The 25242-nt window shown below is 46.1% G+C and overlaps 2 protein-coding genes across 10 annotated transcripts in view; both read right to left on the reverse strand.

Moving 5' to 3' along the window:
- Positions 1-18249, reverse strand: part of SLC5A10 (solute carrier family 5 member 10) — a 117251-nt gene extending 99002 nt beyond the window's left edge. The window contains exons 1-5 of one of the 5 annotated variants that reach the window (XM_044305009.1): positions 18119-18249; positions 15982-16047; positions 15806-15880; positions 14183-14334; positions 363-434 (exon numbers count right to left, since the gene is read on the reverse strand). In XM_044305009.1, the coding sequence (XP_044160944.1) occupies positions 363-377 (15 nt within the window). In that variant the 5' untranslated portion in view covers positions 378-434; positions 14183-14334; positions 15806-15880; positions 15982-16047; positions 18119-18249. Of the gene's footprint in view, positions 1-362; positions 435-4067; positions 4439-14182; positions 14339-15738; positions 15944-15981; positions 16048-18118 lie in introns of those variants that run through there. The other 4 variants (XM_044305008.1, XM_044305010.1, XM_044305005.1 and 1 more) reach the window with 4 other exon arrangements.
- The window catches only part of PRPSAP2 (phosphoribosyl pyrophosphate synthetase associated protein 2), a 33258-nt gene continuing 25947 nt past the window's right edge, over positions 17932-25242 (reverse strand). For all 5 annotated transcript variants that reach the window (XM_044305011.1, XM_044305015.1, XM_044305013.1 and 2 more), the window contains 5 exons: positions 23956-24011; positions 23174-23322; positions 20433-20503; positions 19915-20061; positions 17932-18430 (listed from right to left, as the gene is read on the reverse strand). In XM_044305011.1, the coding sequence (XP_044160946.1) occupies positions 18272-18430; positions 19915-20061; positions 20433-20503; positions 23174-23322; positions 23956-24011 (582 nt within the window). In that variant the 3' untranslated portion in view covers positions 17932-18271. The remainder of the gene's footprint in view (positions 18431-19914; positions 20062-20432; positions 20504-23173; positions 23323-23955; positions 24012-25242) is intronic.

Consider the following 25242-nt stretch of genomic DNA (forward strand, 5'->3'; position numbering starts at 1 on the left):
CCCCCCCCCACCACGCAGGTGCAGAACAAATCTAAATTCGCTCATCTCTAAAAGGGACCCTTGGGTACGACTGCTAGCTCTGCAGGTCCGGCGTAGTGCTTTCATGTCACCAGCAGGGGGAGCAGCCTCGCTCTCTGGGGTATGGTCTGTGCCCAGGAGCCAAATAGGTTCAAAAGGCAAAAAGCTGCGGCTAATCCCTTTTACAAATCCGAGGGAATCCGTGTAATTCCAGGACTTGGACGTTAACCCTTTCCCTAACGGTCTTAGCTTACACATTTACTACGGATTTCCGCAAATAACAAGCCCATATTTTAGGTCTTATTAATCAGTAATATCAGTGATCCGTTGATGTGTGCACTTACCGGCCACCAGGCCATGTTCCGTCCTGCGAGGAAGTAGCCGCTCAGTGTGTTCCTGTTGACACGACAGGACGACTGGAAGAGAGAGAGAAGGCGATGAGGCAATGGAAACCGACATAGAGGATCCCTCGCTGTGTCTCTTATATGATTTGATCACGTATCCGCGTGGTACATGCGCACAGCAGCGTCGTTTATGCAGATTTCGCTGCGTTTCCGCACCAGAATCCTCATGTGTTACTTGCGGATTTTGAAGCAGATTTGACCCCCCCCCCCGATCTCAGCCATTGCACTGCGTAGGGTGAAAGCTGCACTGGAAATCCACACAAACAATGGACTTCAAAATACTGACCGCAAGTCAATCTCCGCACGTAAATAAAGCGCAGCGAGTACGTGAGAGCTGGAAAATCTCATTAACTGTGCTTCTGTATTACGCTGCATAGCCACACGGAGAAACCGCGCATAATCCACACCGTGTGCATGTGGCCTTAGATTGGGAGAATTATAATAAACCAGGCGGAGAAAGGCAGCTAGATAGGACCGGGGGAGTGAACACCATACATCAGGGACTAGGGAGTAAACCACTGGACACCAGGGACCGGAATACTAAACCACTGGACACCAGGGCAGGAATACTAAACCACTGGACACCAGGGACCGGAATACTAAACCACTGGACACCAGGGACCGGAATACTAAACCACTGGACACCAGGGACCGGAATACTAAACCACTGGACACCAGGGCAGGAATACTAAACCAATGGACACCAGGGACCGGAATACTAAACCACTGGACACCAGGGACTGGAATACTAAACCACTGGACACCAGGGACTGGAATACTAAACCACTGGACACCAGGGACTGGAATACTAAACCACTGGACACCAGGGCAGGAATACTAAACCACTGGACACCAGGGACCAGAATACTAAACCACTGGACACCAGGGACCGGAATACTAAACCACTGGACACCAGGGACCGGAATACTAAACCACTGGACACCAGGGCAGGAATACTAAACCAATGGACACCAGGGACCGGAATACTAAACCACTGGACACCAGGGACCGGAATACTAAACCACTGGACACCAGGGACCGGAATACTAAACCACTGAACCCCAGGGACTGGAATACTAAACCACTGAACCCCAGGGACTGGAATACTAAACCACTGGACACCAGGGACTGGAATACTAAACCACTGGGCACCAGGGACTGAGGCAGTAAACTCATAGACACTGGAATCCAAAACTACTAGAGACCAGGAACTAGGCAGTAAATCACTAGACATTAGGGACTGGAATACAAAACCAATAGACGCCAAGGACTGAAATACTAAACCACTGGACACCAGGGACTGGAATACTAAACCACTGAACCCCAGGGACTGGAATACTAAACCACTGGACACCAGGGTCTGGAATACTAAACCACTGAACCCCAGGGACTGGAATACTAAACCACTGGACACCAGGGACTGGAATACTAAACCACTGAACCCCAGGGACTGAAATACTAAACCACTGGACACCAGGGACTGGAATACTAAACCACTGGACACCAGGGACTGGAATACTAAACCACTGGACACCAGGGACCGGAATACTAAACCACTGGACACCAGGGACTGGAATACTAAACCACTGGACACCAGGGACTGGAATCCAAAACTACTAGAGACCAGGAACTAGGCAGTAAATCACTAGACATTAGGGACTGGAATACAAAACCAATAGACGCCAAGGACTGGAATACTAAACCACTGAACCCCAGGGACTGGAATACTAAACCACTGGACACCAGGGACTGGAATACTAAACCACTGAACCCCAGGGACTGGAATACTAAACCACTGGACACCAGGGACTGGAATACTAAATCACTGGACACCAGGGACCGGAATACTAAACCACTGGACACCAGGGACTGAGGCAGTAAACTCATAGACACTGGAATCCAAAACTACTAGACACCAGGAACTGAAATACAAAACCACTAGAGACCAGGAACTAGGAAGTAAATCACTAGACATTAGGGACTGGAATACAAAACCAATGGATGCCAAGGATTGGAATACTAAACCCCTAGACACCAGGGACTGAAATCCTAAACCACTGGACACCAGGGACTGGGATACGAAACTATTGGACGCCGGGGACTGGAATACTAAACCACTGGACCCCAGGGACTTGGATACTAAACCACTGGACACCAGGGACTGGAATACTAAACTACTGGATGCCAGGGGCTGGAATACTAAACCACTGAACACCAGGGAATGTGATACTAAACCACTGGACACCAGGGAATGTGATACTAAACCACTGGACCTCAGGGACTGGCATACTAAACCACTGGATGTCAGGGACTGGAATACTAAACCACTGGATGTCAGGGACTGGAATACTAAACCACTGGATGCCAGGGACTGGGATACTAAACCACTGGACCTCAGGGACTGGAATACTAAACCACTGGACACCAGGGACTGGGATACGAAACTATTGGACGCCGGGGACTGGAATACTAAACCACTGGACCCCAGGGACTTGGATACTAAACCACTGGACACCAGGGACTGGAATACTAAACCACTGGATGCCAGGGGCTGGAATACTAAACCACTGGACACCAGGGAATGGGATACTAAACCACTGGACCTCAGGGACTGGCATACTAAACCACTGGATGTCAGGGACTGGAATACTAAACCACTGGATGTCAGGGACTGGAATACTAAACCACTGGATGCCAGGGACTGGGATACTAAACCACTGGACCTCAGGGACTGGAATACTAAACCACTGGACACCAGGGACTGGGATACTAAACCACTGGACTCCAGGGACTGGAATACTAAACCACTAGACACCAGAATACTAAACCACTAGACACCAGGGACTGGAATACTAAACAACTGGACCTTAGGGACTGGAATACTAAACCACTGGACCCCAGGGACTGGAATACTAAACCACTGGACACCAGGGACTGGAATGCTAAACAACTGGATGTCAGGGACTGGAATACTAAATCACTGGATGCCAGGGACTCGAATACTAAACCACTTATACAGTAAGCTCCTCAGCTCCCCCTAGTGGTGGCTGCAGACAGACTTTTATCATGGAACTCTATGGTTATGTGAAGTCGCTCTGCTCAGTAAATGTCCATCCAAGAGAAGAAGAAAAGCCTCAGCTGCGCTGACAGATGAACCCCGTCTTTGCGGATGCTTTATACATAGGGCCAATACACACTGTACCAACACACAGAACACCTGACAAAGCAATGATATTTGTTCAGCGCAAATACTGCGTAAACCGTAGCACAGCTGATCGTGTGAATGTAGCAGAGCTCACTTTGTCACATGCCTTATCTGTGGTTTCTGATAGGACTGCACAACCCGACTACATTTCCTGCATGTCATAATAATCAATGACTAACTTGACCATCAGCACTAATACTATTGTAATATGCAGGAAATATTGCAATAACGGGGGCTTTAAACATGCCAAGATAATAAGCAAGCGACCCATCTGTCCATGGCTGATGATCTATTCCTATCTGCCAGTCACAGCGCCATCCCATGGTAGTTCCCTCCGCTTCCTATCACTCATCCAGTCGCAATGACATAGAATGGCTGATAACAGGCAGCAATAATAGACAGCACATCACAGTGAGACTTTGGTGACATTGGTCACTTACCCAGATGCCCACGGCCACGTTGAGCCCAAAATAAGCCACGATCACTATAATGTCGGAGATGTTGAACTGCGCCATGGGGTTTCGGGTCATTGTGGTGTTTTGCTCCATGGCTGGCGTCCTGCTGCTGCCCGGTAGAGAGTGGAGAAAGCAGCAAGGTGTGGAGCGGTCAGAAGTGCTGACTCCAAGGAACTGGTTAGCAGGTCGGGGTAATTGATCATTAATCCAGCTGGACGGGCACTGATGTTGGAGGCTTTCAAGCAGATGTAAAGGGACACAAAGTGCAGGTCGCCATTTATAGTCAGAGTCGCATCCCAACCTCAAGAGGCAGCAAATCAGGAGCCCGGGTCGTCCCCCGTCCGTCCCTATCGCCTTCCAAACTGGTCATTTCTTGGTCAACGGGTATAATGGGTCATCCCTTCCTCCACAGGTAGACCCCGGAGAGTTTCGATTGGTGCAGATATACACAAAGGTTAACTGGCACACATATACACAAGACTGGGCCCTTAAAGGGGGGGCCGAATGATGCATGTGCCCTAAAGAATGGACCCCCAGGTGGTATTGCCCAGCATATAAAATAAAGGGCCTACTGGATGTCACCTGGCACATAGGTACACAAGAGAGGGTGCAGACTGGCACAGATAGAGGGGCCCCTCACGGTGGTGACTGGCAAACACACAGCAGTAGGTTTTGGAGGGTGCACACAAAATGAGGATGGGCGACGTGGCATATACATTGGCAAACGCGGTCTTAGGTATGTCTAGAGCGCATTCTGCGCCGCGAAATCTGCATCGCTGTTCACACGGTGAAGATTTTTTACCATGCAGATTTGAAAAAAATTTAATTGACAAGTGATTTACTGCGGTGGATGCCACGTGGACGAGGTAGCGGATGGCCTCACGCGGACTGGCGCCATCGAATGGAGCTAATCTGCGTGTGTGGCGCATCAAACTGTAAATCCACACGGATTCTCTTGCAAATCCACGTAAGATTTGATTGAGTGATGATCCTGGGGGGCGGCTGCTGGAGCCACGCATTGGCTTTGACTCATGGGTGGCAGACGAGGCGTGAACTGGGTCCACCACGTCTGTGGAGGAATGTGTTAGAGACGGAGGTGGTGAAGTGATTAAACAATAACCAGAGCAACTTCTGCAGAAGCGATGGCAGGAGGAGGAGGAGGAAATCTTTAACAGGTTGTGCTCAGCAGCTACAGGGTTAATATAAAGACTATAGGAGACTGATAAATAGGAGATATGGTACATATCTATAGTTATATAATTTCTTCTACTCTAGTCACATCCACAGCTGCATTCAAAGTCTCGCTGGCTTCCTGCTATAGGATCTTACAATTCTGCTGCAGCGAACAGTGAGTGCAGCTCTGGAGTATAATACAGGATGTAACTCAGGATCAGTACAGGATAACTAATGTAATGTATGTACACAGTGACTGCACCAGCAGAATAGTGAGTGCAGCTCTGGAGTATAATACAGGATGTAACTCAGGATCAGTACAGGATAAGTAATGTATGTACACAGTGACTGCACCAGCAGAATAGTGAGTGCAGCTCTGGAGTATAATACAGGATGTAACTCAGGATCAGTACAGGATAAGTAATGTAATGTATGTACACAGTGACTGCACCAGCAGAATAGTGAGTGCAGCTCTGGAGTATAATACAGGATGTAACTCAGGATCAGTACAGGATAAGTAATGTATGTATACAGTGACTGCACCAGCAGAATAGTGAGTGCAGCTCTGGAGTATAATACAGGATGTAACTCAGGATCAGTACAGGATAAGTAATGTATGTACACAGTGACTGCACCAGCAGAATAGTGAGTGCAGCTCTGGAGTATAAGGCCCCCTGCACACGATCAGGATTGCGTGCGGATTTTCCGCGCGGATTTGCGTGCGGAAAATCCGCACCGTAGGTCATGTACATTGTATTCTATGAGAATTTGAAATTCTCAATGCACACAATGCAGATTTTTTCCGTGCGGATTTTAAAATCCGCAACAGGTCAATTAATTTTTTTTTTCCTGACCGGATTTTCTTAAGTCACTTAGTGAAATCCGCATGCAGAAAATCCGCACCGAATCCGCACCAAATCCGCACGCAAATCCGCATGCAAATCCGCACCAATTAATGCGGATTTGCCTGTGAACCTGCGGATTTCAGTGCGGATTCTCCGCACATGAATCCTGAACGTGTGCATGTAGCCTAATACATGATGTAACTCAGGATCAGTACAGGATAAGTAATGTAATGTAATGTATGTACACAGTGACAGATAGATATATATCCTTAAATCTACAAGATCACATAAGAGCCTCAGTGGTAATATAAAATAATGTATGCAGCTAATACTATAGAATTATGGGACAACTACTTCCCCCATCATCATCCCTGTGCCAATACAATGCTCCTTTAGACTCCATGCACAATACTGGATAGGGGCCAGTACATATCTGTGTGGGATGTATGGGAGGGAATGGCAGAATCTGCTGACAGCTCCACAAACACTGCAGAGATAAGACAGCGTCTTGTGTTGTGGAGGTTGAGAATCACTTCTAATGGAGCACAGTAAAATTAAGGACCAGGAAACATGCAACAGGTGATTGCTGCAAATTGGTGTAATGGAGCAGAGGTCAGGAAAACACACATAAGGCTCAGCAGCTGTGCACTCAGCACAATGGGCAGGGGGACATCTGTGCACCACGGTTATCAGGCTGCTGACGCCTTATCTGAGGGGATCTGCTTTACACATGGTGTGACCAGCATAACCAGACCTGGACATAGTGTGTTGTCAGGACAATGTGTAACTCCACTGAAAATCCCATCATGACGGCAGTGCAATATTAACAGATAACAGATGGTATCAATGAGTGGTCCGGGAAAAGCTTAAAGGGAATGTCCATCTTTGATAAACATTTGGTTTACATCCACAATTCCAAAATCCCCTGTATACATGATACGCTACCACTTGGGGGACTTCTACTACATACACTGTTAGAATGGAGCGCAATGTATATAACAAGCCTGCCCTAAACAACCATGCTCCCCCTAGTGGTGGCTACAGGCAGCCAAAATTTTACCATTTAAATGGACATCTGACATGCAAAAACGTTTCAGACTGCAATCTTCATACCCCCAAATTTAATTTTGCTCCTAGTTTCAGATTTGTCTCATATGGATGTTTCCTTCCCAGCAATACATGCTAGATCTGTGTGTATAGGATGCTGCTGCCTTCACTAGCTCTCATGTATCATCAAAACTTACAGTGCTGCCCATAATTATTCATACCCCTGGAAAATTTTGACTTAAAGTTACTTTTATTCAACCAGCAAGTAATTTTTTGACGGGAAATGACATAGGTGTCTCCCAAAAGATAATAAGACGATGTACAAGAGGCATTATTGTGGGGGAAAAAAACAATTTCTCAGCTTTTATTTACATTTGAGCAAAAAATACAAGATGTTCCGCACTGTGGAACATCTCAGAGGACGTGGTCGGAAGCCAAAAGTGACACCTGTGCTGGCCAGGAGGATAGTTAGGGAGGTGAAAAAGAATCCAAGGATCACCACCAAGGCCATCCTGGTGAATCTGGGCTCTGCTGGTGGCAATGTCTCAAGGCAGACAATCCAAAGGACACGGCACAATGCAGACCAAGAAGGACGCCACTTCTCCAGATAAGGCGCACAAAAGCTCGCTTGGCCTTTGCAAAAGCTCATCTGGACAAAGAAGAAGACTTCTGGTCTTCTGTGTTATGGTCAGATGAAACAAAAATTTAATAGTTTGGTCACAATGATGTTTCCTTCATTTGGCGTAAAAAAGGAGAAGCCTTCAACCCAAAGAACACCATCCCCACTGTCAAACATGGTGGTGGGAACCTAAATGCTTTGGGGGTGTTTTTCAGCCAATGGACCAGGGAACCTAATCACAGTAAACGGCACCATGAAAAAAGAGCAAAACATGAGGATTCTCAACGACAACCTCAGGCAGTCTGCAGAGAAACGTGGCCTTGGGCACCAGTGGACATTTCAGCATGACAATGACCCAAAGCACACAGCAGAAGTGGTGAAGAAATGGTAAGTCCATAAATTCAGGACCTGACCTGGGCAAGGTTAATCACAACTGTATTTACAAATGCCTATGAGGGCAATAGAAACCTATCTTGGCCCAAGTGCAAACTAATACTTCACTTTTATTATATTATTCATTAAAAAGTGTCACTGGTGGGTGTGATTCACATGTGATAGAACACAGACAAACAAACAGAATAACCTACTAGGGTGTTAAAAACACGGTCTACAATCCACTGTGAGAGATGGTGGATATAACCGGTTGGAGGCGATGTGCTCAATCGCTCACTCCAAAAGACGTGAGAGCAACACCTTGTGCTACCACGTCCTGCAAGTGTTGTTTCAACTAATTCTCAGCTGGAATTGTCAATTTTATTGTCCAATATCAATAGTAGGAGACTGATGCCTTCATCCCACTATATGGCTTGAGAGGCTGTTTCGCAGCCTACAGTTTTCCAACACAACATGCACTTGCCATATGTACAGCAGTCTGGAGTGTGTGGACTACTGGTGGTACCAGTCAGGTGACAGTGAACCAGCCTAACCCCTGTTTATCACTACCAGGGTAATTAGTGCAAAAGACTATGAGGTCAGCCTCTTGCCATGCCACGTCTGTAAATGCTAGTGCCTGCTCAAGCTGATCATCAGCAAGAAACTGATTTACAGGTTGTTGTCCTTTATTTGTAAGAGGGGATTTGTTACATCAACCCTCTACACAACTGGGAATGCTATTTAGCAACTAGCATTAGATACAGACGGTGGCTACACTGTTATCCACCTGAATGTGCAGCCTGCTGGTGGTGCCAGGCAGGTCACAATAATGCGTCCAGGACTGGCAACACTGCTAACCTCCTAGGTGTACAGCCTGCTGGAGGTGCCAGGCAGGTCACGGTAGTGCATCCGGGACTGGCAACACTGCTATCCTCCTAAGTGTACACCCTGCTGGTGGTGCCAGGCAGGTCACGGTAGTGCATCCGGGACTGGCAACACTGCTATCCTCCTAAGTGTGCCGCCTGCTGGTGGTGCCAGGCAGGTCACGGTAGTGCATCCGGGACTGGCAACACTGCTATCCTCCTAAGTGTACACCCTGCTGGTGGTGCCGGGCAGGTCACGGTAGTGCATCCGGGACTGGCAACACTGCTATCCTCCTAAGTGTGCAGCCTGCTGGTGGTGCCAGGCAGGTCACGGTAGTGCATCCGGGACTGGCAACACTGCTATCCTCCTAAGTGTACAGCCTGCTGGTGGTGCCAGGCAGGTCACGGTAGTGCATCCGGGACTGGCAACACTGCTAACCTCCTAAGTGTACAGCCTGCTGGTGGTGCCAGGCAGGTCACGGTAGTGCATCCGGGACTGGCAACACTGCTATCCTCCTAAGTGTGCAGCCTGCTGGTGGTGCCAGGCAGGTCACGGTAGTGCATCCGGGACTGGCAACACTGCTATCCTCCTAAGTATGCAGCCTGCTGGTGGTACCAGACAGGTCACAGTAATCCATCCGGGCTACTATTTCTCTCTAACAGTGGGAAACATGACTGCTAATTAAAACCTAAATCTGCCCCCCGACATGTTTCGCCAGTATCTCTGGCTTCCTCAGGGGTATCGGGCAGCGATGAATGGCCTACGATACCGGAAGTAAAAATAGTGTTCCAATGATTGACAAGTACTACCGCCCTATCGATGACAGGGGCGGAACCTGCCACCAACCAACTGCTGTGATAGAGGAGGCTGACATCATCACTCTCTGTCAACTCCCGATTGACGTCATCGCAGTGTCTCTGCCCTCAGTGTTGGAAAACTGTAGGCTGCGAAACAGCCTCTCAAGCCATATAGTGGGATGAAGGTATCAGTCTCCCACTATTGATATTGGACAATAAAATTGACAATTCCAGCTGAGAATTAGCTGATGAGTTCCAACTCTATGGAATGAAACATGGCATGTAGGGTTATATAGTAAGGGCTTTACAGGGACTAGGCCCCATTATAGGGACAGGTTCCGTATGGGGTCGCCCCTGTCGGGGCGGGTGCTCTGTGTTGGTGAGGCAGGTCAATGAGGATAGCCCCTTAACCACCTATACAGGGAGGGCTCTAGACTAGTGCACAATAGGAGTGTCCGACTGTTATACCAGGGCACTGACGCCACCCACTGTTTGCTGGTCGTGTGTCTACAGGACGGGGTAAGATCTACCCATAATTATCCTACTGTGGCCCCAGATGGTGGCAATATATGTGTATATATGTATGTATGTTTTTGTTTCATCCCACTGCAACCACCTATGCTTTTAGCGATTTATTAGTAAAAGTTATATTTAATATGCTCAGTCCACAAGTGGAATTAAGTTAATTGGAGGTATGATGTATATCTCTGCACATAGACACCGAGTGCATAGAGGTATTTTTTTTGTATGTACAATCACAGCTACAACTAGCGAGAAGGTTCCACCCCTAGAAGGAGGAATAGTGCGCAGATACCGCACAAAACACCAGGGCCGATACTCCACATGGAGAAAGAGGGGACGGTAAAAACGATGAACACAAATACTCCCCCTGGGACGGAGTCACACAGTAGTGGCCACGGAACAGGAGTAGCCATAAAATCTATGGCCAGTGAAAGGCTGCCTCATAGAGGGGAGGCCAAAGCCACAACTATGGTCTCTAGGGCCAGAAGAGAGTCTCCACTTGAATCCTCCACTTGAAAAGGAGGAAACTGGCCATCAGAGCAGATGTTCCACCTACTGACAGAGAATGGACGCCGAGCGTGTTGAGTCAATAGCCTGTCAGCTACAGTCCTAACTGGAAGACAGAGGCTGCCACGTAGGCGCCCGACCCCGATCCAATCAATGACTACCTGAGGAAGGGGATATTGTGGTGTAGTCACAGTATCCAGTAGTAGTGCCAAAATACCACCTATGATGGGGGATAAGGCGACTGTAGGGGCCGAGTCTAGTAATAGGCCATCTGTGGAACCGGATGCAATGCGACAAGGAAAAAGTGAGAGTAGTCATGGTAGTCAACGTTCAAGCAATTATCCGTCTTTCTTAGGTGGCGTAATGAGATAGGATGGACAGCTTCCAGAGATAGTGAATCACTCCGCTGATGTAAGAGGGAAACCCAACAACATGTACCAGGTCCACTGGCAGTGTAAGCACTACTGGTTGTGCAACTACTCCGCCAATGGAAGGAGGGTAATGCTACAGGATCTACAGTATGCAATTGTGGTGCAACTAATCCGAAAGGACAGATGATAAACAGCATTAGTGCAATTACGCCGCCTGCGGAGGGGGTAATGCAACATGACGTATGGTATCCGGTGGAAGTGCAGTTACCCGCCTAATGAAGAAGGTTAATGCGATAGTCTGTATAGAAATCAGTGGTAGTGCAACTACTCTACGGAAAGAGGGCAATACCATAAAATGTACAGTATCCGGAGTAAGTGCAAATACTCCTACTACGGAAGGAGAGGAATGCTAGCGGAAGTATAGGATCCAGTGATAGTGCAACCGCCATGGAAGAAGGGTAATGCTACAGGGCGTCCGGTATCCGGTGGTGATGTAAATAGTCCGCCTATGGAAAGAGGACAATGCTACCTTATGTACAGGAGCCAACGGGAGGTGCAAATACTCTGCCTAGGAAAGTAGAGTGGTGATAGAGAATGAATAGAATCAAGAGGCAAGTGCAAACACTCCGTCAATTAAAAAAGGAGGGTAATGCTACAGGCTGCACAGAATCCAGTGGTGGAGCTATTACTCTGCCTATGGAAAGAGAATAATGGTACGGACTGTACAGTACCCAATGGAAGTGCTATTACCCTGTCTATGGAAAGAGAATAATGGTACAGACTAGGGATCGACCGATATTGATTTTTTAGGGCCGATACCGATAATTTGTGAACTTTCAGGCCGATAGCCGATAATTTATACCGATATTCTGGGAATTTTCATTTTTGAAAAAAAAATAAAAAAAATTCCCACAAATCTGCTGAAAATTAATGTTTATTGTTAATGTGTATTTTAATTTTTTTTGTAAATCTTTCTTTTTCATTTATATTTAATATTTTGGTGTTTTTATTATTTTTTTTGTAACTTTTTTTTTTTAACTAACTTTTAGCCCCCTTAGGGACTAGAACCCTTGTCCTATTCACCCCGATAGAGATCTATCAGGGTGAATAGGAGCTCACACTGTCCCTGCTGTTGTGTGCTTTGTGCACACAGCAGCATGGAGCTTACCATAGCAGCCAGGGCTTCAATAGCGTCCTGGCTGCCATGGTAACCGATCGGAGCCCCAGCATTACACTGCTGGGGCTCCGATCGGAGGAGCAGGGGAGAGGGGATCCTGTGGGGGGCGCACTGCGACTGGGGTGGGGGGCCCTATGCGCCACCACTGCCTAATACTGGGGGGGAGGGGGGGGGGCGCACTGCGCCACCAATGCTTAATACTGGGGGGGCTTGGGGGGGGAGGCGCACTGCACCACCAATGCTTAATGTTGGGGGGGGGGGGGGGCGCACTGCGCCACCAATGTCTGATACTGGGGGGCGCACTGCGCCACCAATGAAGCTTAATCTCTAATTTATTCATATACAGGAGGCGGGAGCTGGCTGCCGGCTCCCGACCTCTATGAGCTGTAGCTGCGATCCGCGGCACCTGAGGAGTTAACTACCGCAGATCGCAGCTACAGCTCATAGAGGTCGGGAGCCGGCTATGTGATCCTGCAGCTCCCGCCTCCTGTATATGAATGAATGATAGATTAATCTTCATTGGTGGAGCAGTGGCCGTAGCTCCTCCCCTCCTCCTGTCCCCTGTCCTTACATTGGCGGCAGCGGCAGCAGCAGCACAGGGGGAGGAGACACTGCTCCTTCTCCCCTGTGCTGCTAAGGGGAACACAGAGAGCGCTATCAGCAGCGCGATCTGTGTTCCCCATACACTATCGGAATATCGGCAAAATAGATGCAGATACCGATAGTGTTCAAAATCCTGAATATCGGCCGATAATATCGGTAAATCCGATAATCGGTCGATCCCTAGTACAGACTGTACGGTACCCAATGGAAGTGCTATTACTCTGTCTATGGAAAGAGAATAATGGTACAGACTGTACGGTACCCAATGGAAGTGCTATTACTCTGTCTATGGAAGAAGGGTAATGCTACAGGCTGAACAGTATCCAGTGGTCGAGCCATTACGCTGCCTATGAAGGAAGGGTAATGCTACAGGCTGTACAGTATCCAGTGGTAGAGCCATTACGCTGCCTATGAAGGAAGGGTAATGCTACAGGCTGTACAGTATCCAGTGCAAGGGCAACTACTCCACCTATGGAAAGGGGGTAATGCTACAGGATGTACAGGGTCCACTACTAAGCACACATATTCCGCCTAAGGAAGAAGGGGAATGTGACTGAACCTAAAGAATCCAGTAGCAGTAAAAGGACTTCACCTATAGAACTATAGGGAATGCGGTATTCAGCGGTAGTGCAAGACTGCTGCCTATGGAAGGAAAGTAGCGCTACCGGACGTATGTATCCAGCGGTAGTGGAAAAAACTCTGACTATGGAATGGCGGTGGGAACTAGGTCCTGAACAGGACCAGATAGCTCAGAGGGTTAATAATATATATTGTTTTTAATTACATACAGTTCAAATCTAAACTCCCAGCTGTCTCGAGTCCAGGAAGCATTTTGCCCAGCACAGTAGAACTGAAGGCAAGGAAAGGGTTAAGCCCAGGGGCAAAGCTTATTGGCCACTGGTGGGAGGAAGAAACAGTTTCTATCCCTGAAACAGTATCGAAGGTGCAGACTATGTAGGCCGCAGAGCCGGGGCCGACCGGAAGAACTTCCGGTTGGGGCGGGAATGCAGGGAGGGAGCGGGAGAGCAAACCTGCTTCATACCCCGGCCGGACGGGAGCTAGGGAACTGCCGCGGGGAGTAGACCCCAGCAGCCTGGGGTTTTCTGGCCCACTGGCTCCAGCCGGGTAACCAGCTTCGGGGTGTTACACCCCTGGGTGAGGGTAGCTACACTGGTAACACAGGGGACTTAGTGGAGGCCGTACCTGGTAACCCGAAAGCTGGCGGGATCCAGAGGCTTTAGGAACCTCTGGTCCTCCTTGCCTTCTGGAGACCAGAAACGAGTAGCGGGCTTGGAGACCCCCTGGACTCCCGTCTCTTGGGTGGGAACGCAGGAAGCTTGGAGACTGCCAGCAGCCTAGCTAAAGGAAAGAAAAAATGAAAATAAATAAATAAAATCAGCAGAGCTGCAAAAGCAGGGAGGTCTGCCTCCTACAGACACTAAGCTAAAACCAATTAGCTCAGTGTCTGCAGGAGGGGTATAGCTGACAGAGCTAACACTTTTTTTGCTAAGTGTCGCCTCCTAGTGACAGCAGCTATACCCATGGGTCTTCTGTGTCCCCCAATGATACGAGCGAGAAATGTACACAGACTCTGAAATGAATTGGTCAGGATTCAGTCCGGAAGCTGCGTGTTTGCTAAACGCATTGCATCTGGATGGAAAACTCTCTCATGTGAAATTAGCCTTACACACACACACTGCAGAAGACAAATGGCCGGAGTTTTTTAGGATTTAGGAAATCCCAATTTTTAATACCCGCCACAGCAATCACAAGTTCTGTGGAGGCAGTCCCCTTAGATCCCTACAGTAAACACTTCCCCAACGCATCCCTGCTGATCCGAGTGTGAAGTCCACCCTAAGGGCTCATGCACATGACAGTATGCCCTCCGAGATATACGGTCCGTGAGCGGGCCATATGTCCCAGAGCGGCATACATCATGCACGCGGGAGTGCACAGCATCATAGGTTACTATGATACTGTGCACATTGGGCTGCCTGTGGGACTACTGTCCTGCACTCATGCCGCTCTGGGACATATGGCCCGCTCACGGACCATATGTCTCGGAGGGCATATGGTCGTGTGCATGAGCCCTAATAGTGGATTTACATGGCAGATTTATTATGAATGACAATTGTCCCTGATTAATCAGGCTGTGTAAGGGTGCAGCAGAAACCATGCCCAGAAACGATGAATTTGTACAAGGACGAGCAAAAGCAGTAGCCATAGCTCATTGGCATACAGTGGAGGCGATCGCTGCTGGTAAATACATCCCTTCACCTCCACTGATGCACAGGAAATTATAGGGAAGGAACACTTCATTCCCGATATTTGTCTGCTCAACGGCACTGTGTAAATGCTCCTTAAAGGGCATCTGTTAGCAAATTTGTAGCTGTGAAACTTGGCAACCTCCTGCATGTACGCTTGGCAGCTGAAGGCATCGTGAAAATGAAGTTTTAATATATGCAAATAAGCCTCTAGGAGCAACGGGGGCGTTACCATTACACCTAGAGGCTCTGCTCTCTCTGCAACTGCCGCATCCTTTCCACTTTGACAGTACCAGGTGTGATGAGGTTTTCACTGCCTGGCCCTGTCAAGAGGGCGCAGCAGTTGCAGAGAGAGCAGAGCCTCTTGGAGTAACCCCGTCCCCGTTGCTCCTAGAGGCTTATTTGCATATATTAAGACTTTCCATGTTTGTCAGCAATGCGGGCACATATGAACGTGGGACCAACACAGATGCCTTCAGTTTAATAGGTACAAACCTGATGACAGAAGCCCTTTAAACCTTAATGCTTGTGCACATACAGAGAGATCTTTTGTACACAGCACCTGAAACTTTGCGACTCCATAGATGGTCTCTATCCTAGGCAGCTGCCGGTGTAACCTCCATAGGGACCTGAGCACCTGCAACCAAACAGGTATATGTACATACATTACACATGGTCTGCACTACATACATTACAACTAAAGTATAAAATGCATCCCACCCAGTACACAAGCCCTACTAGTGCATAAGAACTATGTCCCAGGGCAATGACAAGCAGAAGGATTCCTTGGCTGTCGCATGAAATCTGAAAAAAAATAAAAAATAAAGTCACACAATTCACACAAACATTTTATTACGTTCCCTCTTCTTTTGCAGAAAATAAATTACAAGTGCACATTTTCTGTATGCTTTCCTAAATATATATATTTAAAAAAAAAAAAAAAAAAAAAAAAGCATCACTACTGAGGGCCCCAACAGGCTCCAATAATAACACACTGCAGCAGCTCTTCTGATCAGCGCAGGGGGTGGAGACAAATTTGGGACAGGAAGAAACAGCAACGGAAAAAAAACTAACAAAAAAAAAAACATATGGACATTATATATATATAAAAAAGTTCTACTCCTGCGTCACGCCCTTGTGCTGCTCAGGGAGCCTGCAGTATATGGATCCACACATACTCCATTGCTCAGCAATGCTTTACAGACCCCCGTCTACGGTCGGGGCGGCTTATTACAACCCTCACTGCCTGCAGCAGAATATTTTAAGGTCAAAAGCAGCAGTACTAGGTGCACAAAACAGAAGAACAATGCGACCATACAGTATATAAAGAAGCTAAACTCGGAGCCGCACGTGCTGCTGTGACCCTGGCGTTTCCTACCATCGCCCTACACAGCGGAGGCAACAGTAAACCAGGCAGAAGCTGGCGGAGGACATACATAACCGAGGCTGAATTCAGAAAAACTGATGCGTCTCAGAAACATATCTGCAGCCCCTGTGACTCCACCCCCCTCCTCATTAAGACATGTATGCTGTAGGGTCCGCCAGGAAGTGATTTGATGAGGCGGCCACATGTATGAAAATCCTATAGAAACGGACAGTACTTGGACGGAGATGGGGTAAAGGTGCTATGCATTTAATAATGCCCACTACATCTTGGCGCAATTTTTGAGCTCTGATAATTAGAGCTCCATCTATCTTTATGTAAGCACTGGTTGGATTAAAGGGGTTGTACCACAAACAAAAAAATATACATTTTTCAAACCAGCGCCTGGGTCTAAATTCTTTTGTAATTGTATGTAATTAAAAATTTTGTATAGCCACTGAGCTATTAAATAAAATGTATCCGTATAGCGCCACCTGCTGTTTGTTCTTTCCTTCATTTCTCTGTCCACCTGACTGAGGTGGTCACACACGCTTAAGTAAGCTGCGGTTTTCTTTCCACCATGGAATGCAGAGAAAAAGAAAAAAAAACTGATCCGGCATGACCCACAATGCAAGTCATCCGGATCCGTTTTACTCTGACACAATAGAATACGGATCCGTTCCCCTTTGTCTTTCAATGGAGTTCATGACGGATCCATCTTGGCTATGTTAAAGATAATCCAACCGGATCCGTTCATAACGGACGCAGACAGTTGTATTATCAGTAACTGAAGTGTTTTTGCGGATCTCTGCCGGATCAGGCAAAAACGCAAGTGTAAAAGTAGCCTTAGAAGCTGTGGCAGAAACAGGGAGAGAGCTGCAGCAAAAAGGGCACACCCCCTGAGCTGCCAACCTCAAGTAAATCTAGCAGAACAATTGGAGCAATGAATGGGAAGATCTCTGGATCCATGTGAGGCACAGGGCTGGTTCTCATGTTCTATAGGATGTCTGATTTTAATCTTTTTACATCAATCATGGTTTGAAAATAGTTGGGTGGTATCCAGCATCTCCCCGAAAAAATAAAATAAAAAAAAGCATGTAGATATAAAACGTTGAGTTATTAAAAATTTTGTATGTGGGAAAGCTGGGTGACAAGCAAGATGGCCGCCATTACAGCCTAAGGCATACAGCAATACCTCCCCCGCTTCCATATCCATAAAGAACTAGGTAGACATTGCTATTCAGGACCCCAGGAAAGTTGTCCGAGTTACAATCGTGACCCTACTGGTCATCACTCAGACACAACAGAAGGTGGCGACTAGAAGACCTTTTTAAATCAGTTTTTTTTATGTATATTTTAGGGTAAATGCAGATATTCTCTAGTATTGCTGCTTATCAAGACACCCCTAGAGTGCACATAACAAAGGCAAGTGGGAATCTGCATCTTTTCTGTGTGAGTTTTGTTCACAAAAAAATACATTAAAAAACAGACGTCATCGATTGGTGAACCTACAGGTAGACAGTCTGGAAAATAACGGCTTGTATTGAAATCTTAAGGTAAGCACTTATACGGCACAGAGAGACACTGTACAATTCCAGTTTTGGCCCTTGGTATAATTCCTAAAAAAAATATATATATATTTATATAGACAAAAACGGCAGAAGATTAATCATCCAAGCCTATATTTCTGAAGAGGTACGACATGGACTCTCCGTTGTGGATCCGGCGGATGGCTTCGGACAGGATCATGCTGATGTCCACCGTCTTGATTTTGGGGCACTGCAGCTTTTGGATTTCGTGGGGGATGGTGTTCGTGACAACTACCTGGAGGGAGAAAGACATAGGCAATGATTTGAAGGGGAAAAAAAAAATGAGTCTTCAGCAAATTCTCAGGCCCTTGGGTAAAGAGTCTTAAAGGGGTTGTCACAGGAAAAATATTCTACATTTTCCAAAGCAGCACCTGGATCTGAATACTTTTGTAATTGCATATAATAAAAAATTCGGTATATCCAGTGAGCTATTAATTTTTTTTTTATCTGTATAGCACCACCTGCTGTTTGCTTTTTTTCTAATTCCTCTGTCCACCTCACTGAAGATGGAAGCACATGCTCCGTTCAATAATTCAACTGCCACGCCCTTGATCGACACCCAGCACTCCCACCAATCGGCTGCTAGAACTAGCATGGGGGCTGAAAATTTTCAATGAATACTTTGCTTTGGAAAATGGTAGCAAAGGGGTGCCCCATCTTTAAAGGGTTTATCTGAAAAAAATATATTGATGACCTATCTCCCGGATAGGTCGTCAATATCAGATCTGTGGGGTCCAATAGTGGGCATCCCCACTGATCAGCTGTTAGAAGAGGCTGGGCACTCTCTTCCTAGGCCATGGGATGTCACCATACGTTGGTCACGTGGGTTAGGCTACTTTTACATTACCGTTTGTGATCCGCACCGATAATACAACCGCATGCATCCATTCAGAACGGATCCTTTTGTTTTATCCTTAACACTGCCAAACGGATCCGTCTTGAACACCATTGAAAGTCAATGGGGGACGGATCAGTTTTCTATTGTGCCATATTGTTGCCTTTTGGCTCAGTTTCGTCCAAAACGCCAGTGTGAAAGTAGCCTTAGGCGAACGTTTTTTTAGCAAGTGTACGGGCCGTTTTTTTGTGTTCCGTATACGGTACCATTCATTTTAATGGTTCCGCAAAAAAGAAAAAACGGAATGTACTCCATATGCATTCCGTTTCCGTATTTCCTTTTTTCCGCTCCGTTGAAAGATAGAACATGTCCTATTACTGCCCGCAAATCATGTTCCGTGGCTCCATTTAAGTCAATGTGTCCGCAAAAAAAACGGAACACATACGGAAATGCATCCGTATGTCTTCCGTATCCGTTCTGTTTTTTCAGAACCATCTTTTGAAAAGGTTATGCCCAGCCAAATTTTTTCCATGTAATTACTGTATACTGTACATGGCATACGGAAAAACGGAACAGAAACGGAAACACAACGGAAACAAAAAACGGATCCGTGAAAAACGGACCGCAAAACACTGAAAAAAAAAAACCAAACATACGGTTGTGTCAACTAGGCCTTAGTTGTATAGTGGCACAGCCACTATACAATGTGCTTGGAAAGCTCCCTGAAATAGCTGATCGGAGGGGGTGCCGGGACTCGGGCCCCTGCCGATGTGATAATGATGACCGATCCTGAAATAGGTCATCCTTATTAATTCCTGGATAACCCCTTTAGCTAGAAAAAAAAAAAAGTATGCACAATCCAAACTATATTAACGCCCTCTCACCTCATCAATGGCAGACTCCTCTATTAACCTAGGAGCGTCTGAGGACAAGAGCCCGTGGGTGGCCATGACAAAGATTTTGTAGGCTCCTCGTTCTTTCAACGTTTCAGCTGCAGCAACAAAACTGTCTACGTCGTCAATGATGTCGTCCTGTGCAAACAATAAGACCACGGGTGTCAAACACTGGTAACCTGAATGTGTGGACTGTAGACAGATATAAGCCCAGATTGTGGCCCTGTTTCTGCATAGGAGAAATCTGACCTGTTTTCAATGCAAACGACACTTTGCAGAGAGGAGTCCCCTGTATGCGTCATGTACAGCCTTTTAGCCAATCAAAGCTTTGCTTATTTATCATGCGGTTGGCCAAAATGCAGCACATGTTGTGTAAAGTGGGTCTCCTCCCCACTTCATAAGAGTAACCTGCATGGACAGGAGGAAAGATTCTGGGTCTCTGATCTCCCACAATGTTCTACCCATATGCTTCGATAAAGGAAAGCTCCACCCAAAAGTTCTGCACTTACGACAATGATGGCTATCCTTCCCCCGACATCACCGACCACAGTAATAGGAGGCTTTTCTTTGGGGAACATCACTGCAACCAAGCAAATAAAAATTTTTTAAGAACAACCTGAATTTTGTACTTTTGCTCTCGTGATAACTATTATATATGGCCGACATAAACCGCCCTGCAAATATACTCAGTCAATTCAGTAAAAAGAAGTCCTGTTGCCATAAGATGAAAGTCAGCACACTGGACACCATGTCACAAACATAGGACTCAAAGGTCTGTTATGTTCTCCGTTTACCCTCCAGGGGGCGCTGCAGAGATTGGCTGTTGTCACCTGGTGCATGGACTGTGGCTATAGATGAGGGAATGTCCAGCAGATTCAGACACTAAGACTTCAGATACATTCACACGACTGTATTTATGGGTCTGCAAACTGCAGGAAGATTACGGACCCATTAATTTAAATGGGGCCGCAAAAGATGAGGACAGCATCCGTAATTCCGTTCCGCGGCCCCGCTATCATAGGCTGGCAAAATGCGGAACACACGGCCGGTATCCGCAATTTGCGGACCGCAAAACACATCCGGCTGTGTAAATGTAGCCTAATTCACATGAGGAACTGTGAAGTTTCCCTTTAAGATCAGGTGCTCACCAGTGCTCATTGATGGCATCACCTCCATTCTGGAGGCCCCTTATTCTGGACTGGTCTGCCTCTTAGGTTATGACCAAAACCTATCTGGCGCTGAGGTTTAAGGTAGTCGAAATCATCACAGATCGGACCACAGCATGGGTTAAATAGGGTTGCAATTCAGCTCTACAAAATCTTCTTCCCCCGGACCTCATGTCTCCAATTTTCATGCAAGAAGGAGAAGAAGGAACGCCAAGATACGGAGACGTTAATCTTTATCTGGAGACAAATCTTTCCAATCTGTTATGAGGATTACAGTCTAATCCTGCCGTGTCTAGAAGGGAGAATGAGAGGTTTCCTTCTGAGTGCTGCAGCCTAATTTATACAGTATGGAGACTTGGTTGGGGGGCACGATGTGGGCCTCCAGGGTGTGTGCGGCATATATAGTGTAGATACAAATGCCTCTTTCCTGCCATAAATACACTGTACTAAGTAATCAGCAGCATCAGAATGGTCGGCGACAACTCTGATCACATGGAGTAGGGTGCTCCAGAGTTGTCACCAATGTCCTGTTCCTAGGCAACCAACCAAGCATCAACCGTGACAGATCATATTGGCCATTAAGTAATAAAAATTAAGAGAAGGCTGATCCTGAAGGGGTTAAAGGGAACCCATCATCAACTTTCTGCTGCCCTCACTCAGAGCAGCATAAAATAGTGACAGAAATGCTGATGTAAGCGATGTGTCACTCATGAGCTAAAAATAAGAGGTTGCTGAGAACCAGCATCACAATCACTGAAGCCCAGGCCTTGAAAATCTACCTGAGAGGAGTCCTGGTTATTCATAATCTCCTGCTCTCTCACCCATCTGCTGATGATTGACAGGCTTCTCCTTACTATTCTTTCTAGAAGAGAACTGTCAATCATCACCAGATGGATGGGAAGGGCACTAAGCAGCGATTTAGTGCTGCCTCCCCATCTAAGTTTTTCTAGACATTGCCCTTGCTGTGCAGCCGGCCCCACTCACCTGAATACAGCGGCTCTGCTGGGGCGCCGCTGTGCAGGAAATACAGTTTACGGTAGGAAATGCTAAATCAGCACTGTGGCCCCTCAATTCTCAGTGTCGTCGGGGGGATGGAGCGTGACCACTATGCCATCATTTTAAAAGATGGGATTAACCCTTTAAAGGGCTTCCGTCATCAGGAACATGGTTGTTAAACTGGTTTTAGACACGTGCTAGTGCCAGCTGAAGCTAATAGTTTGTCCCTTCTTTCTATGAGCCTCCTTTTTTGTGTGAAAAATAAACTTAAATATTATGCAAATGAGCCTCTAGGAGCAATGGGGGTGTTGCCCCTACTCCTAGAGGCTCTGTTCGCCCTCCTCTGGCTACGCCCTCATCAGGCATCAGGCAGGATGATGTGAACACTAAGGCTACTTTCACACTTGCGGCAGAGTGATCCGGCAAGCAGTTCCGTCGCCGGAACTGCTTGCCGGATCTGGCAATCTGCATGCAAAAAGAGAGCATTTGTAGACGGAACCGTATCAGTCTTACAAATGCATTGCAAGAATGGATCCGTCTCTCCGCATGTCATTCGGAGAAACGGATCAGTTATATAATTTATTTTCGAATTTTTACCGGAAGGACAGATCCGGCACTAATACATTTCAATGTAAATTAATCCCGGATCCGGCAACTGATCCGGAATTTTGGACGGAGATAATACCGTAGCATGCTGCGGTATTTCCTCCGTCCAAAACGCCGTTCAGTGTCTGAACTGAAGACACCCTGAACGGATTTCTCTCCATTCAGAATGCATGGGGATAAAACTGATCAGTTCTTTTCCGGTATTGAGCCCCTATGATGGAACTCAGTGCCGGAAAAGAAAAACGCTAGTGTGAAAGTACCCTAAATCAGTATGATGAGGGCGTGGCCAGAGGGATGAGAACAGAGCCTCTAGGTGTAGGGGCAACACCCCCATTACTCCTAGAGGCTCATTTGCATAAAATAAAAGGGACAAGGGACAAAGACTGTTAGCTTCAGCACATGTCTAATGCAAGACAGTTTAATAACTATGCTCCTGATGACAGAAGCCCTTTAATATTGGATGGGAAAAGAGAGAGACTTACAGGGTATCTCTAAGGAGGGGTGAATGGCAGAGATATTCTTGACAACCGGCGGTGAATGTCTTCCGTCTACCATGTCGGATTCCGCATCCTGAGCTTCTCCGTGGATAACGGCGATTCCTAGCCGTAGCCTTTCAGCAAAAGACTGAGCTCTGCGGGGAGGGGGATGGTAGAAAAAAAAAATAGTAAAACAGATGTCCTCTTGCAGGAGTATAAAGCTCATATAGTGAGGCCCTGCTGTCCTGCGCCATATTACGTGAACTGACAACAAGCAGAAGAATAGCCAACCCTCTATACAGATAACCTCCCCAAAATTGAGGCGTCTCTGAATCCCTCACCTTTCCTCTTATTAGTAATATATGGTTTCTATTGTCTGGTCTGTTGCAACGCCACACAGTGGAAAAATATGGTACTGCACGTGGCTGGGAAGTCCATTCACCTGACTTATAAGGCCCGCTTCACACATATATCAGTTGTGTCCAGCCAGCTGTTTTAAGGCAGATGCCGGACACAACTGATATATGTGCACAGATCCGACATATATCCATTGATAGCACCGGACGGAAAACTAAGAATGCACCGGGTTTTTTCTGTCCGCCGCTATTTGACATCCAACATCACAACTAATGCGCCGGATGTGAACTATCCCATAGAAAACTATAGAATCAGTTCTGGCTTCAGCTCTCCTCTGTTTTCTACTTCACACCAGAGGGGAAAAGAAGAAGAAGATCGCCGGACATATGTGAAGGGGGCCTAACAGAGGAAAAGGAGAATGTGGTTCGCACCTTTTTGCAGAGGACGGCGATTTGGCTACAATAACTGCATTTCTGTAGTCGGGAATCTGTACAGAAAAAAACAGAAAACATTCTAGACATTCACATAAACGTTATAGAAGACTTCATTAACATTTGAAGTGGTTTGTCTACAGGGAGTCAAGAACCAAGACCAGCGTGCGGATATTCTTCTAGATTCTGGAAAACGGAATTTATCTCCAATACATGCTGAGAACCGTGTATCAGAATTATAGTAGAAACCATGAACAAAGGTCATCTATCTGCAAGAAATACATTCATGCTTAAGTCACCTACTTTTCTACCTTTTTTATTACTTTATTTATCTTGTGATTATTTACCTTATTTGAATAGGTGTCTACTGACAATGATTATAATGTCATGTGTTCTGTATCTGATTCCCTATGTCTCTGTTCAAACACAAGAAAACTTTATTGACTGTTAAATGTTTTTTGCAAAAAAAAGTAAAAAAAAAAAAAGAATTAAAGTAGTTATATTCTTGTACATAGGGGGCAGTATTATAGTAGTTATATTCTTGTACATAGGAGCAGTATTATAGTAGTTATATTCTTGTACATAGGCGGCAGTATTATAGTAGTTATATTCTTGTACATAGGGGGCAGTATTATAGTAGTTATATTCTTGTACATAGGAGCAGTATTATAGTAGTTATATTCTTGTACATAGGAGGCAGTATTATAGTAGTTATATTCTTGTACATAGGAGCAGTATTATAGTAGTTATATTCTTGTACATAGGAGGCAGTATTATAGTAGTTATATTCTTGTACATAGGAGGCAGTATTATAGTAGTTATATTCTTGTACATAGGAGGCAGTATTATAGTAGTTATATTCTTGTACATAGTAGGCAGTATTATAGTAGTTACATGCTTGTACATAGGAGGCAGTATTATAGTAGTTATACTCTTGTACATAGGAGGCAGTATTATAGTAGTTATATTCTTGTACATAGGAGCAGTATTATAGTAGTTATATTCTTGTACATAGGAGGCAGTATTATAGTAGTTATATTCTTGTACATAGGAGGCAGTATTATAGTAGTTATATTCTTGTACATAGGAGCAGTATTATAGTAGTTATATTCTTGTACATAGGAGCAGTATTATAGTAGTTATATTCTTGTACATAGGAGCAGTATTATAGTAGTTATATTCTTGTACATAGGAGCAGTATTATAGTAGTTATATTCTTGTACATAGGAGGCAGTATTATAGTAGTTATATTCTTGTACATAGGAGCAGTATTATAGTAGTTATATT

The sequence above is a fragment of the Bufo gargarizans genome, chromosome 8 (assembly GCF_014858855.1).
Source record: "Bufo gargarizans isolate SCDJY-AF-19 chromosome 8, ASM1485885v1, whole genome shotgun sequence".
NCBI classification, from domain to species: Eukaryota; Metazoa; Chordata; class Amphibia; order Anura; family Bufonidae; genus Bufo; species Bufo gargarizans.